Consider the following 16075-nt stretch of genomic DNA (forward strand, 5'->3'; position numbering starts at 1 on the left):
TGTGTCAGGAGGTGGGATGACTGAGTGAATCCCTTACCACACATGTTGCAGATGAATGGCCTCTCCCCAGTGTGAGTGCGTTGGTGAATCAACAAATCCTTTCTGCTTTTAAAGCTCTTCTCACAATCAGAACATTGAAACGGTCTCTGATCAGAGTGAACCTGGTGGTGAGTCCGGAGGTTTGATAAAGCATTAAATCCCTTCCCACATTGAAGACAGGTGAATGGCCTCTCACCAGTATGGACATGCTGGTGTGTGTACAGGCTGGATGACTGAGTGAATCCCTTCCCACACACAGAGCAGGTGAACGGCCTCTCCCCAGTGTGAATACGTCGATGGGTTTCCAACTCAGATGGGTAATTGAATCCCGTCCCACAGTCCGCACATTTCCACGGTTTCTCCATGATTATTGACAGGCTATCGGGTGTAGGCGGGATGCAGATTTGAGCTCACTATCAGATCAGCCATGATGTTATTAAATGGCGGAACTGGCCTGTGGGGCCGAATGGCCTATTGCTGCTCCTTGTTCACATGGTGCAGGTGTCCTCCTGTCTCTCCAGGTTATATAATCAGTTGAAACCAGGTCCACACACAGAACACGAGTACGGTGTCTACCTGATGTAAATGTGCTATTTCTTTTCACGCTGTGTGACTGGTTAAAGCTCTGTTCCAGCTGACTGTGGAAAAATAACTGAGATGTCTGTGTCTCGGGGCTTTTCCAGTCACACTGATGTTGAATAATTCCACATTCATAGGCCTTTGATATTCAGATCCTGAAGAATCATGTGACACTGTCAGATCCTGAGACCTTTGGTTTGAATCGGCCGTCTGCAGATATTCTGGAAAAGGAGTTTACATTGAATTACTTTGAATACACAAGACACAAACAAGCCATTCAGTTTAATTCTTTATACTTGACACATCTTCTCCTGTCCCACAGACCTCATCTCAGCCTTTCAGTTGATTTTTCTATTTCTTTTTCTCTTGTGTGTTTCTCCCATTTCCTTTTGAAACAATCTCAGCACTTTCCTCAACTCATTTCTATGGTAATTCTAAACCTGTGAGTGAAGAAATTTGTCCGTATTGCTTCTTGGATTTATTGGTAACTATCTTGTATTTATGACTCTGTTTATTGATCGTTCCTTCTTTTAGACTCTGTCACAAGTGGAACATTCTCTCCACATTTCCCCTGTCCAAGCCACTAATAATTTGAAAGACTTTTATCAGGTCACTGCTCGATAGGAAAAAACTTCAATCCATTTAATCTTTCCTGAAAGCTATAATCTCTGTTTACAAAAATCATCACAGTCAATGCAGAACAGAAATCACAGAGAGACAAACATTTCTCTTGGGGTTGAGTTCTCTGTGTAAATCGTCAACTTGTAACAATGTGTAAAAGCAGTTTTCAAACATCTCAGTGTCAGTCCACAATAGAAATGCTGAACAGACAATTCTCTTTCCTCCACTCTCAGTTTTCTCCCTCCCTCTCCTCTGTCTGGGTTCAGTTCTCCAGCTCCTGTCTGCAGACTGACAATAAAACCAATGGGTCTTATTGGGGGTGTTGGGGCCTCCAGCGGGTGTTTGTGAATCCTCCCCGCCCACCTCCCAGGGTTTCCTTCCTTCCCAGAGATCAGAGTCCTCATTGATTTGAGGACAAAGTGTAACCTCTTATTTATTGTCCCCCTCCCCCATCCTCTGATGTGAACCATCCTCCAGTGGCTGAGCCAGGATGGGGCCGTTAACCTGGGCCTGTTCCCGGGAGGGAGGGAGAAGCCCCGCAGCTGCAAACCAGGAGCTAACAATGATTCTGAAGGGTTTGTGGATCCACAAAGTGTTTCCAAATCCTCCCAGATGTCCAGCCGCCTGCGGTAAAGCCAGGGCCTGTTTCCTGGGCCAGAAGTTGGTGCTGTTTCCAGTGCAGCCGTGGTTTCCATTCCTACCCTGTGCTCATAATCTCCGTAAGAAGTTTAACAACACCAGGTTAAAGTCCAACAGGTTTATTTGGTGGCTTTTGCTACCAAATAAACCTGTTGGACTTTAACCTGGTGCTGTTAAACATCTTACTGTGTTTACCCCAGTCCAACGCCGGCATCTCCACATCATAATCTCCCCCAGAACCCTCCCCAATACCATGATTGACACTGAGCATGCTCAGAGCGCACACCCACACCACCTGATGTGGAGATGCCGGTGTTGGACTGGGTGAGTCACCTGATAAAGGGGCGGAGCTCCGAAAGCTCGTGATTCCAAATAAACCTGTTAGATGTGAACCTGGTGTTGTGACTTCTGACTGTGCTCACCACACCTGCGCAGTGCGTTCCCAGGCTCCCCAGCGCCATATCATCTTTGCGCATGCTCCACTCCCAGCCTGGACTCGCCCCTCATTCACTCCGATTGGTTGGAGGACCAGCCACTCCCGCTCGGTCCTCCAGCCGCGCCCCCTCTTCCTATTGGTCCGGAGCTGCCGTCAATCAGTCCCCGGGCATTGTGATGTGGAGCATGCGCAGTGTCATTGCTGTCCTTGGCGCTTGTTTGTCCCGGAGAAGCGGAGTCATAGAACATAGAACATTACAGCGCAGAACAGGCCCTTCGGCCCACGATGTTGCACCGACCAGTTAAAAAAAAAAACTGTGACCCTCCAACCTAAACCAATTTCTTTTCGTCCATGAACCTATCTACGGATCTCTTAAACGCCCCCAAACTAGGCGCATTTACTACTGATGCTGGCAGGGCATTCCAATCCCTCACCACCCTCTGGGTAAAGAACCTACCCCTGACATCGGTTCTATAACTACCCCCCCTCAATTTAAAGCCATGCCCCCTCGTGCTGGATTTCTCCATCAGAGGAAAAAGGCTATCACTATCCACCCTATCTAAACCTCTAATCATCTTATATGTTTCAATAAGATCCCCTCTTAGCCGCCGCCTTTCCAGCGAAAACAATCCCAAATCCCTCAGCCTCTCCTCATAGGATCTCCCCTCCATACCAGGCAACATCCTGGTAAACCTCCTCTGCACCCTCTCCAAAGCCTCCACATCCTTCCTGTAATGTGGGGACCAGAACTGCACACAGTACTCCAAGTGCGGCCGCACCAGAGTTGTGTACAGTTGCAACATAACGCTACGACTCCTAAATTCAATCCCCCTACCAATAAACGCCAAGACACCATATGCCTTCTTAACAACCTTATCTACTTGATTCCCAACTTTCAGGGATCTATGCACACATACACCTAGATCCCTCTGCTCCTCCACACTATTCAAAGTCCTCCCGTTAGCCCTATACTCAACACATCTGTTATTCCTACCAAAGTGAATTACCTCACACTTCTCCGCATTAAACTCCATCCGCCACCTCTCGGCCCAACTTTGCAACCTGTCTAAGTCTTCCTGCAAACTACGACACCCTTCCTCACTGTCTACCACACCACCGACTTTGGTGTCATCAGCAAATTTGCTAATCCACCCAACTATACCCTCATCCAGATCATTAATAAATATTACAAACAGCAGTGGCCCCAAAACAGATCCCTGAGGTACACCACTTGTAACCGCACTCCATGATGAATATTTACTATCAACCACCACCCTCTGTTTCCTATCCGCTAGCCAATTCCTGATCCAATTTCCTAGATCACCCCCAATCCCATACATCTGCATTTTCTGCAGAAGCCTACCATGGTGAACCTTATCAAACGCCTTACTAAAATCCATATATACCACGTCCACTGCCTTGCCCCCATCCACCTCCTTGGTCACTTTCTCAAAAAACTCAATAAGGTTAGTAAGGCACGACCTACCTGCCACAAAACCATGCTGACTATCACCTATCAATTCATTACTCTCCAAATAACTATAAATCCTATCCCTTATAATTTTTTCCAACATCTTGCCGACAACAGAAGTGAGACTCACCGGTCTATAATTCCCGGGGAAGTCTCTGTTCCCCTTCTTAAACAATGGGACAACATTCGCTAACCTCCAATCTTCTGGTACTATACCAGAGGCCAACGACGACCTGAAGATCAGAGCCAGAGGCTCTGCAATCACTTCTCTTGCCTCCCAGAGAATCCTTGGATAAATCCCATCCGGACCAGGGGATTTATCTATTTTCAGACCCTCCAGAATATCCTGCACATCCTCCTTATCAACTGTAATACTGTCTATTCTACTCCCTTGCAACCCAGTGTCCTCCTCAGCTATATTCATGTCCCCTTGCGTGAACACCGAAGAGAAATATTGGTTCAATGCTTCACCAATCTCCTCCGGTTCCACACATAACTTCCCTCTGCCATCTATAACTGGCCCTAAACTTGCCCTAACCAACCTTCTGTTCTTGACATACCTATAGAACGCCTTAGGATTCTCTTTAACCCTATCCGCCAAAGTCTTCTCATGTCCCCTTTTAGCCCTTCTAAGCTCGCTCTTCAACTCCCTCTTAGCCAATCTAAAGCTTTCTAGTGCACTACCCGAGTGCTCACGTCTCATCCGAACATAAGCCTCCTTTTTCTTTTTAACCAACAAAGAAACCTTTTTGGTGCACCACGGTTCCCTAGCCCTACCAATTCCTCCTTGCCTGACAGGGACATACCTATCACAGACTCGCAGTAGCTGCTCCTTGAAAAAACTCCACATGTCGGACGTTCCCAGTCCCTGTAATCTCCTAGTCCAACCTATGTTTCCTAATTCTCTCCTAATAGCCTCATAATTACCCTTCCCCCAGCTAAAACCACTGGCCCGAGGTTCATGCCTATCCCTTTCCATCACTAAGGTGAACGTAACCGAATTGTGGTCACTATCACCAAAATGCACACCAACTTCCAAGTCTAGCACCTGGTCTGGCTCATTTCCCAGCACCAGATCCAATATAGCCTCACCTCTAGTTGGCCTGTCTACATACTGAGTCAAAAAACCTTCCTGCACGCTTTGAACAAAAACTGACCCCTCTAACGAGCTAGAGCTATAACAATTCCAGTCAATATTAGTCAAGTTAAAATCCCCCATAACAATTGCCCTATTACTTTCACTCCTAAGCAGGATTGACTCCGCAATCCTTTCCTCAACCTCTCTAGAACTTTTAGGAGGTCTATAAAAGACTCCCAACAGGGTGACCTCTCCTCTCCTATTTCTAATCTCCGCCCATACTACCTCAACAGATAAGTCCTCATCAAACCTCCTCTCTGACACTGTGATACAATCTCTGACCAATAATGCTACCCCTCCCCCTCTTCGACCTCCTTCCCTACTTCGACTAAAACATTTGAACCCCGGGACCTGCAGCATCCATTCCTGCCCCTGCTCTATCCATGTCTCTGAAATAGCCACAACATCGAAGTCCCAGGTACTGATCCACGCTGCAAGTTCACCCACTTTATTGCGAATACTCCTGGCATTGAAGTATACACATTTCAAACCCTGCTCCACCCCACCTCTGCAATGCCGTGCATTGCAGTCCCCATCCATGCATCCCTCACTTTCAGCCCCACTACTCAGGATCCCTCCCCCCCCCCCGAATCAGTTTAAACCTCCCTGCATGGCCTTAGCAAATTTACCCCCCAGGATATTGGTCCCCTTCTGATTAAGGTGTAGACCATCCTTCTCATAGAGGTCACACCTTCCCCAGTACGAGCCCCAATTGCTTAAGTACCTGAACCCCTCCCTCCTGCACCATCCCCTCAGCCATGAATTCAAACCTTCCCTCTCCCTATTCCTCTCTAAACTATCCCGTGGTACAGGCAAGAGTCCAGAGATAACCACTCTGTCAGTCTTGGCCTTTAGTTTCCACCCCAACTCCATAAATCCCTGCCTAATATCCCCTTCCCCTATCCTCCCTATGTCGTGTGTCCCCACATGTACAATAACTTGTGGTTTATCTCCCTCCCCCCTAAGAGTCCTGAATACCCTGTCAGACACATCCCGGACCCCAGCCCCTGGTAGGCAACACACCAACCCTGAGTCCCTACCTTTAGTTCCGACCCTCCTATCTGTCTCCTTAATTGTGGAGTCCCCAATCACAAGGCCCAGTCTTTTACAGCCCCTAACCACCTGAGCTTTCTCACTCGGCTCACCCCCAGAGATCTGCTCTCTATGCTCAGTTGATTCCTCCTCAACTGTAGCCTCCAGCACCGAAAACCTATTATGGAGGGGAACCGCCCCAGGGGATTGTCTTCCCGATTGCTTCTTACCCCTCCTCCTGGCATTGACCCAAGCCTCATTTCTAGGAGTTACTATTTCTCTATAACTCCTATCAACTTCCACCTCCGCCTCCCGAATTATGCGGAGTTCCTCTACCTCCCCCTCCAGCTCCTTTACACGCTCCTCCAGAAGCTGCAATCTAATGCACTTCTTACAACTAAAATCTCCTGAAACACTACTGGATTTCCTCACCACATACATCCCACAGGAGATGCAGCATACTGCCTGAACTGCCATCCCTGAAGCCATTACCAGCAAGAAAAAAAGAAAACAAAAAACTTCCCCACACTTCCCCAACTGTCACTCTCCACTGCAGCCCGAGCAACACTCCCTCACTGAGACACCAACTGTCACACTCTACTGCAGCCCGAGCAACACTCCCACAGTGAGACACCAACTGTCACTCTCCACTGCAGCCCGAGCAACACTCCCTCACTGAGACACCAACTGTCACTCTCCACTGCAGCCCGAGCAACACTCCCACAGTGAGACACCAACTGTCACTCTCTACTGCAGCCCGAGCAGCACTCCCTCACTGAGACACCAACTGTCACTCTCCACTGCAGCCCGAGCAGCACTCCCACACTGAGACACCAACTGTCACACTCTACTGCAGCCCGAGCAACACTCCCACAGTGAGACACCAACTGTCACTCTCTACTGCAGCCCGAGCAGCACTCCCTCACTGAGACACCAACTGTCACTCTCCACTGCAGCCCGAGCAGCACTCCCACACTGAGACACCAACTGTCACACTCTACTGCAGCCCGAGCAGCACTCCCTCACTGAGACACCAACTGTCACTCTCTACTGCAGCCCGAGCAGCACTCCCTCACTGAGACACCAACTGTCAGCGTTAGGCGGTGGCTGGGAGGATTTGGAAACACTTTGTGGATCCGGAGGCGGGAAGGAGCTCGAGCCGGCGGGTTTTCAATGGAAATTTTAAATGGCGCGGATCCAGAGCCCGAAAGAAAACCGGAAACATAAATGGATCCGGGCGGTGAGGCTTCATAAACACCCGGTGTCGGCCAGATGCCGGATCTCGGGCATGGGTGACACAGTGGTTAACACTGCTGCTTCACAGCGCCAGGGACCCGGGTTCAACTCCCAGCCTGGGTCACTGTCTGTGCGGAGTCTGCACATTCTCCCCGTGTCTGCGTGGGTTTCCTCCGGGTGCTCCGGTTTCCTCCCACAGTCTGAAAGATGTGCTGGTTCGGGTGCATTGACCGTGCTAAATTCTCCCTCAGTGTTACCCGAACAGGCGCCGGAGTGTGGTGACTCGGGGATTCTCACAGTAACTTCATTGCAGTGTTAATGTAAACCTACTTGTGGCACTAATAATTAAACTTTAATCCCTCAATTTACGAGACAAAATCCTCAGACGTTAACATCTGCCATCTTTATTAAGGGCAAAACCAAATGGATAACCCTCAGCAGAGAAAAACATCAGAGATAGAGTTTATTGTGAAAACAGTGGGTTGTTGTAAAACAGGAGGTCAGAATTATAGCCAACAACAACTTCTATTTATAACGTCATAAATCATCCCAGTGCACTTCACACAAGTGGCACAGTGGTTAGCACTGCTGCCTCACAGCGCCAGGATTCGATTCCCGGCTTGGGTCACTGTGTGGAGTTTGTACATTCTGCCCCGTGTGTGTGTGGGTTTCCTTCGGGTACTATGGTTTCCTCCCACAGTCGGAAAGATGTGCTGCTTAGGTGCATTGACCCAAACAGGTGCTGGGGAATTTCACAGTAACTTCATTGCAGTGTTAATGTAAGTCTTGTGACTGAGAAATAAACTTTGAGGAACATTATAAAACAAAGTGAGATTCCCAGATACATCAGGAGATATTAGGACAAATGACCAAAAACTTGACAAAGAAGTGAGTTTTAAAGAGAGGCTTAAAGGAGGAAAGTGAGGTAGAGACAGAGAGGTGTCGGGAGGGAATTCAGATCCTGGGGCTGAAGAACTGAAGACACGACCACCAGTGGTGGAGCAATTATGGTAGGGAATGTACAAGAGCAGCACTGATATCTCAGATGTTTGTGGGAAGATTACAGAGATTGGGAGGGCTGAAGCCATGGAAGGATTTGAAAACAAGGATGCGAATTTTACAATCAAGGTGTTGCATGACTGGGAGCCAAGGCAAGTCAGGGAGGACAGGGGTGATCAGGGAACAGGACTTGCTGTTAATTAGGAAACGGGTAGCAGACTTTTGGATGACTTCACATTCCCATGGGTAAAATGTGCGAGACCTGCAAGAGTGCAATGGAACAGTTGAGTTTGGAGGTAACAATGGCCTGAATGAGGGTTTTGAGCACCAGATGCACTGAGGTAGCGTTGATGTCATGTGATGTTACCGAGGTGGAAATAGGCAGTCCCAGAAACTTGGGATCAAATGGGACACCGAGGTTATGAACAAACTGGCTTAATTTCAGACATTTGCCAGGAAGAGGGATTGAGTGGATTGCAAAGGAACAAGACTTGGAAAGGGGACCAAAAACAGTGGCTTCAGTATTCTTGATATTTTATTGAGGTTAATAGTCAGCAGGAAGAGAACCAGAAAGCAGAATGGGCCCTGACACTGAAACCAGGTTTAACTTAGTTAGAGAGGGAGGTTTAGAGAAACCCCCTTCACAATTTCTCATCAAATCTCGAAACAGTCAGTTCTGGACACAAAGTTAACATCTGCTATTCTGACTGATCGGGTCAGGGTGATTCAGATTAATGTTTTCTCATGTGTTATGAATGAAGTGAATCATCAAAAATACTATCTCTAGTTGTACACATTTTTTAAGAGGATACTGAAATGATTATCTGTTAATTTATTTGGATTTCAGTTCAGGGAGGAGGGAGAGTGTGTGGGATGGGGATCTGCAACTTTGGGGGTTCGAGAGGAAAAAATTCCAGAGAAACTAGAATTGTCTGTTGAGAATTTCTATCCTGGACTGTCAGTGATTACTTTTATTGACGGTTTTTACAGCTATTAGAAGTTGAGGATTGCAGTCGGGAATCTCAAACCAGACATCACATCAAGATCTGACAGAATCACTTGATTCATTAGGACCTGGATATCATCGTACTTGGAAAGTGGAAGGAGAAATGTGTGTTTGTTTTGTCTATGGGAAAAGATTTCAAACATCAGTGTGACTGGAAAAGCACCGAGACACACGCACACCCGAGTGAGAGTGTTCCAGTGAACTGACTGTGGAAAGAGCTTTAACACAGCCTGAAAAAACATCACCATTCACAGTGAGGAGAAACTGTACATGTGTTGTGTGTGTGGACGAGGCTTCAACTGATCATCAACATGGAGAGACATGATGACACTGACACCATGGAGAAACCGTGGATATGTGGGGTCTGTGGGAAAGCATTCACTTGCCCATCCAAACTGGAAACACATCGACACACCCACACTGGGGAGAGACCCTTCACCTGCTCCACATGTTGGAAGGATTTCACTCAGTCATCCAACCTAGCATTACATCAGCGTGTTCACACTGGGGAGAGGCCGTTCAGCTGCTCTGTGTGTGGGAAAAGATTCATTCAGTCATACAATCTAGCGTTACACCGGCGGGTTCACACTGGGGAGAGGCCGTTCACCTGCTCCGTGTGAGGGAAGGGATTCATTAATTCCTCTAACATATTGGCACACCAGCGAGTTCACTCCGGGGAGAAACCATTCAGCTGCACTGACTGTGGAATGAGCTTTAGGCTTTCATCCACCTGCTGAAACACCAGCGAGTTCACACTGGGGAGAGGCCATTCAGCTGCACTGACTGTGGAAAGAGCTTCAGACACTCAGGCAGTCTCACTGTACACCAGCGAGCTCACACTGGGGAGAGGCCATTCACCTGCTCCGAGTGTGGGAAGGGATTCACTGATTCATGCCAACTGCTGAGACATGAACGAGTTCACAGCGGGGAGAGGCCGTTCACCTGCTCCGAGTGTGGGAAGGGATTCATTGATTCATCTCAGCTGCTGAAACACCAGCGAGTTCACAAGTGAGGGATTGGATTCTGCTGTTATGGCTGCTGTTAATGACAACCGGGCCCTTTCATTCTGACAGCTGGAGTTTGTTTCTGCTGATGTTAATACAGCCGGTAACTGGGCTGGAGTTTAATATTCTGGATCTAGAGGTGATTGTGTTCCTGGGGCTGCAGTTACCGCGGTCCATCTGAAATTAGTTTACAACAAGATTCGGAACTTTTACTTCAATCTCAAATTGTTTAAGTTAAGTTTATTTATTAGTGTCACAAGTAGGCTTACATTAACACTGCAATGAAGTTACTGTGAAAATCCCCCAGTCGCCACACTAGTCGCCTGTTTGGGTACACTGAGGGAGAATTCAGCATGGCCAATGCACCTAACCAGCACATCTTTCGAACTGTGAGGAAACCAGAGCACCTGGAGGAAACCCATGCAGACACGGGGAGAACGTGCAGAGTCCGCACAGATAGTGACCTAAATCAGGAATCGAACCGGGGTCCTGGCGCTGTGAGGCAGCAGTGCGAACCACCGTGCCACCCTATTGATCTTTGGCCGGAATTCTACAATTCAGTGTCTGAGAGGTTGCACTGATGAACATCTCCAATTTGAAAGTGCTGATTAATCCTTGCTGAGAATTCTTACTGACCTACACACAGTGACACCTCCATTATCCCCCAGAAAGAAGGGGAATGGGAATTGGTGGAGAATCGAGAGTCTCCAAATGTCACCCATCCCGTCTGGAACAAAAATTCCCTCAGCTCAGGAATGGAGAAAAGTCAAATCCAAGTAACAGATTGTAAGAAATCACCATCTAATAGCCTTATAAAATCTTTGGATACTGATGGAATATTATAGAAAGAGCCTTCCCTCTGTCTTCGGAAGAAAGCTTGCTGGCTGACAAACACAGGACAAGCCTTTCTCCCTGCCAAGGACCTGTCTCTCGCACAGGCCCTGAAGCAAGACATTTTTAATCCTGATACCATTGGCTCTTATGGTAACTAACTACATGTAAAGGTTAAAACAGGCCCTCAAGAGCAAGGAGATTTCAAATTGACTGGCTTCTCCCCAACACCCACAATCAGGCTCATTGAAGTGAACCTTCCATAGGCACCAGTTATGGACATCAACATTCACTTGGCTTCATCCGTCTGCTTGTCCTCTGGGATCTGTAAATCTCTCTCACCTGTCACAGGTCAGGTGCTTTTCCTATCTATTTAACTCACACATCTTGTTTTAACTGTTACTTCTCAATAAACTGTTTTAAAATCGCTTCTGAGCTCAATTCCCTCTTTGGGTGCAGACCAGTAAGAGTTTAGAAAGTAGATTTTTAAATGTTTCTGTAGGTATGTGGATAGGAAGAAGTGAGTGAAAGTAAACATTCTCTATGAGAGGCAGATAAAAGTCAAAATATAATGGGGAACAAGGAAATGGCAGAGAAATGCAACAAATACTTTGTATCTATCTGTCTTCATGGTAGAAGACAAAAGAGAAATTCTAATAATGGGGAACCAAGGGGTTAGTGCAAGGGGGCGGGAACTTTAATACAAGGAAGAGCCATTTTTAAACATTAGTCACCAATACAATATCGTTCGAGTTGTAATGCTGTTCACCAAATGTCAATAATAATGAAAAACTAGACAGACATGTTCCAACCTCATTTTATGGAACTTTACAGAAAAGTTGTTAATTAAATGATCCTTTCTGACAAGTGCAATGTGAATAAAAGTTTTAAAAAATGAAACTAGCCATTTAATTCCCATCAAAATGGGTTTGATCGATCAATGGTGGGAGCTGCACAAGTCCAAAGCTGTGGTGGCTTTGGAGACCGGTGACACAGTCCCTTGTCCAATAAGAATGAGGGTCTTATAGAAATAGAGACTGGAGAAATTAATGGGACTAAATGGTGACAAATTCCCCGGACCAGACAACCTGCATCTTGGGGATTTAAAAGAGGGAGCTTCAGAAATAGTGGATGCATTAGTTTGATCTTCCAGAATTCCTTAAACTCTCGAACAGTTCCCAAGGATCGGAAGTCAGCAAACATTAACCTCACTAGTCCAGAAAGTAGGAGAGAAAATGGGGAATTTAGACCAGTTCACATCAGTTGTAGGTGAAATATTAGAAATCTTATTGTTTGGGACTTGGTAACAGGGTACTTATAAAATCAAAAACAAAAAAACGTTTCAAGTCTGGATGACCCTTCGTCAGCTCTGACAGACAGTCATCCAGACTCGACATGTTGGCTCTATTCTCTCCCCACAGATGCTGTCAGACCTGCTGAGATTTTCCAGCATTTTCTATTTTTGTTTCAGATTCCAGCATCCGCAGTATTTTGCTTTTACCGATAAAATCAGACTCGGATCAAATTAATGGTGGTGAGAAAAATGAGAGGTGATCTGATCAGAGTATATGATTCTTCATGGGCCTGAGAGGTTCGATGGTGTGAAAATGTTTCCCCTGACTGCGGAACCTGGAACACTGGGTCACAGTCTCAGAATAAGGGGTCAATCATTTAGATTGAATTGAGGAGAAAATTCTTCACTCAGTTGTGAATGTCTAGAATTCTCTACCCCAGGGAGCAGTGGATGCTCGGCATTGGGTATAATTAAGACAAAGATTGATAAATATTTGGGTATAAAGAGAAGTTAAGCGATATGGGGACAGTGCGGGGAGGTGGGGTTGAGGTAGATTATCAACCTTGATCTCAGTGAATAGCTGAACAAACTCAAAGGGCTGAATGGCCTCTTCCTGCTCCTATTTCTTATTACATTAAACCTCAGTCTGATTTCCCTCAAACTGCTGAGTGAGTGAATTAAATCTTTCTTCACAAATCACCAGTCTACAAGTCAGAATATAAACATTGTTTATTGGTTACAAATTGCAGTTAAATCTGGGCAAATTGTCTCTTTCTAGACATGTCTAAATGCAATCAGAGTTATCCAGCAGTTCAACACTAATGGGGAGAGATATTTCACAAAACAAGTAACAAAGATCCCAGGATACTCAGTGATTCACTGTAAATTAGCACTAATGGATGCTGAGTATTCATTACAGCAAGGAGCAGAGTCTGAGCTTATAAATTATCGAGTTTACTTTCAGAGTAATTCCTTCAATATCTGCAAGTTAACAGCTATGAACAACTCATCTATCAAACAGCTCAAGCCTGCCTGTGATTACCAACATTCAGAGCTTACACTGCCTCATCCTGGAGTTACAGAACAGACTTTCTCCTGTCAATGTAGAGCTGCAGGAATGCACTGTGATCTGTTTATTGTTCATCTTTATTTCAGCAGTCTCTAAATGATATAAATTTAAAACAAAGTATTGCAGGTGTGATGGTTTATTGACAGGGGATCTCATAGAAACTTATAAAAATCTAACAGGGTTAAACAGGGTAGATTCAGAAAGAATGTTCCCAATGGTTGGGGGGGGGTCCAGAATTAGGGGTCATAGTTTGAGGATAAGGGGTAAACCTTTTAGGACTGAGTTGAGAAATTTCTTCACCCAGAGGGTGGTGCATCTGTAGAATTCACTACCACAGAAAATAATTGAGGCTAAAATGTTTTGTGATTTGAAGAAGGAATTAGATATAGCTCTTGGGCCTAAAGGGATATTTGGCGGGGGGGACCGGGATATTGAATTTGATGATCAGCCATGATCATAATAAATGGCGGAGCAGGCTCGAAGGGCTGAATGGCCTACTCCTGCTTCTAGTTTCTATGTATGTTTCAATGTAACAGGGCCTCTAACTCAAATATAACTGTTAGTTGTCAATGGCTGGGAAGCTAATGGCTCCAGACCTTACCTCACCAAGACTTCATGGGTTTCACAGCACTTGCTCTATAATTATCCAAGGGTATGTGATGTATTTCACTTGTCAAATAAGGATGCAGCTACAGACAAAGAGCCAGTCACAAGATTCTCATATCTTACACTGATTACAATTAAGCAGAATATCACATCAGGTTAAATGATTAATATAATTCAATTATTTGATCATTACACATCACTAAACTACAAACTGACCTTTCCTACAGTCTCACAGTCCAATCAAGCAACAGGTTGACACGGAGATAGATAGGAAAGCATGTTGTGAGGAGGATACAAAGAATCTGCAAAGGTATATAAATAGGTAAGTGAGTAGGGAAAAATCTTAGCAGAGTATGATATGGGAACATATAAGGATATTGACTTTAGCAGGAAGAATAGGAAAAAACTATATAATCTAAATAGAGTGTAGAATGCTGCAGGACTGAGGGATCTGGGTGAAATTCTAAAAGAATCGCAGAAAAGTAACAAGCAGGAACAGCAAGTTGTTAGGAAGGTTTTCTGTAAGGGAGATGGAATATAAAAGTAACAAAGTCTTGCTACAACTATACAAAGAATTGGTGAAACTGCACCAAGAGTACTGTGTACAGATTTGGTCTCCTTGCTTGAACAGTGATACAGGTGCATTGGAGACAGTTCAGGGGAGATTCACTGGACTGATTGCTTGGATGAAGGAGTTTGTCTTCTGGGGAAAGTTGAGCAAGTTGGGTCTATACTCAATGGAATTTAGAAGAATGAGAGGTGACCTGACTGAAACATGAGATTCTGAGGGATCTTGTCAGGGTGGATGCCGAGAGAATGTTTTGTTTTTGTGAGGAATCTCGAAGCAGGAGTCACACTTTAAAGATAAGGCTCTCCCATTTCAGGCAGATATCAGGGAAATTTCTTCTCTGAGGGTCATTAGGCTGTGGAATTTTCGTCCCCAGAGAGCAATGGAGGCTGTGGGTCATTGAACATATTCAAGGCTGAGTTAGACAGAGTATTAACAAGGAGTCAAGGATTATGGAGCAGCAGGAAAGTGGAGTGAAGGCCACAGTCAGATCAGCCATGATTCTTATTGAATTGTGGAGCAAGTTTGAGGGGCCAAATGGCCGACACCTGCTCCTAATCCTTGTGATCTGAACCCTCCATCATCTCGTGTGGCACGGGATAGATTCAGAATAGACATAGATCAAAACTGCACATCCATGAGGTGCTGTGGGTCATCAGCATCACAATATTCAACCACTATTTGTAAACTCATGGCCCGGCACATCCCTCACTCTACCATCACCATCAAGCCAAGGGACCATTCTGGTTCAACATGGAGTGTAGGAGGACATGTCAGGAGCAGCACCAGGCACCCTAAAGCTGAGATTCCAATCTGGTGACTGGTAACACTTTACTATAAGCACACTAAACAACAGAAGCAGCATGTTCTAGGCAGGACCAAACAATCCACAAACAACGGATCAGATCAGAGCTGCAGTCCCCCCACATCTACCCGTGAATGGTGGGGGACAATTAAACAAATCACAGAGAGAGAAAGCTCCACAGATATCCCCATCCTCAGTGAATGGGGAAAGAAGCGGATCAGTGCATTTAACTGTTTTGTCTTTGGTGATCACAGATATGTTATTGATATGTTCCTTGGATTCCGAGACCAGGAAAGACACTCTGGAAGGGATGGGAGCTGGAACTTGTCCATGAGAGTAACTGAAGGTATGAGAACTGAAATAATTGAGAGTTAGAAAAGACAAAGGCCACAAAAAAGCAGCAATTGGTAACAAGACATTGATTAATCTGTTCTTATCCTGAACAAATGAAGGTCCCCGCATTGTGTCTGAAACAATATTAGTTCATCTGACATTTATCCAGAATATTAATCTCCAGCCCAGTTATAGCGATGAATGAACATGGTTCAGTCCTGGATGTCATCACCAGCAGCAATAACAGCAGAATCCACCCCTGCAGACACTTGTCAACTTTCTGGTGGGTAAGATGGCGGGTTGACTGAGAGAATCCCATCTCACACTCAGAGAAGGTGAACGGTCTCTCTACATTGTGAGTGTGTTGGT

General features: G+C 45.7%; 1 protein-coding gene across 1 annotated transcript in view; it reads left to right on the forward strand.

Annotated features, from left to right (window-relative positions):
- Window positions 1-11401, forward strand: part of LOC144483140 (uncharacterized) — a 28666-nt gene extending 17265 nt beyond the window's left edge. Inside the window, exon 3 of the mRNA XM_078201929.1 lies at window positions 9942-11401. Within this exon, the coding sequence (XP_078058055.1) occupies window positions 9942-10208 (267 nt within the window). The 3' untranslated portion in view covers window positions 10209-11401. The remainder of the gene's footprint in view (window positions 1-9941) is intronic.
- Window positions 11402-16075: the final 4674 nt, after the last annotated feature.

Source organism: Mustelus asterias, unplaced genomic scaffold (genome assembly GCF_964213995.1).
Source record: "Mustelus asterias unplaced genomic scaffold, sMusAst1.hap1.1 HAP1_SCAFFOLD_47, whole genome shotgun sequence".
In the NCBI taxonomy this organism is placed as follows: domain Eukaryota; kingdom Metazoa; phylum Chordata; class Chondrichthyes; order Carcharhiniformes; family Triakidae; genus Mustelus; species Mustelus asterias.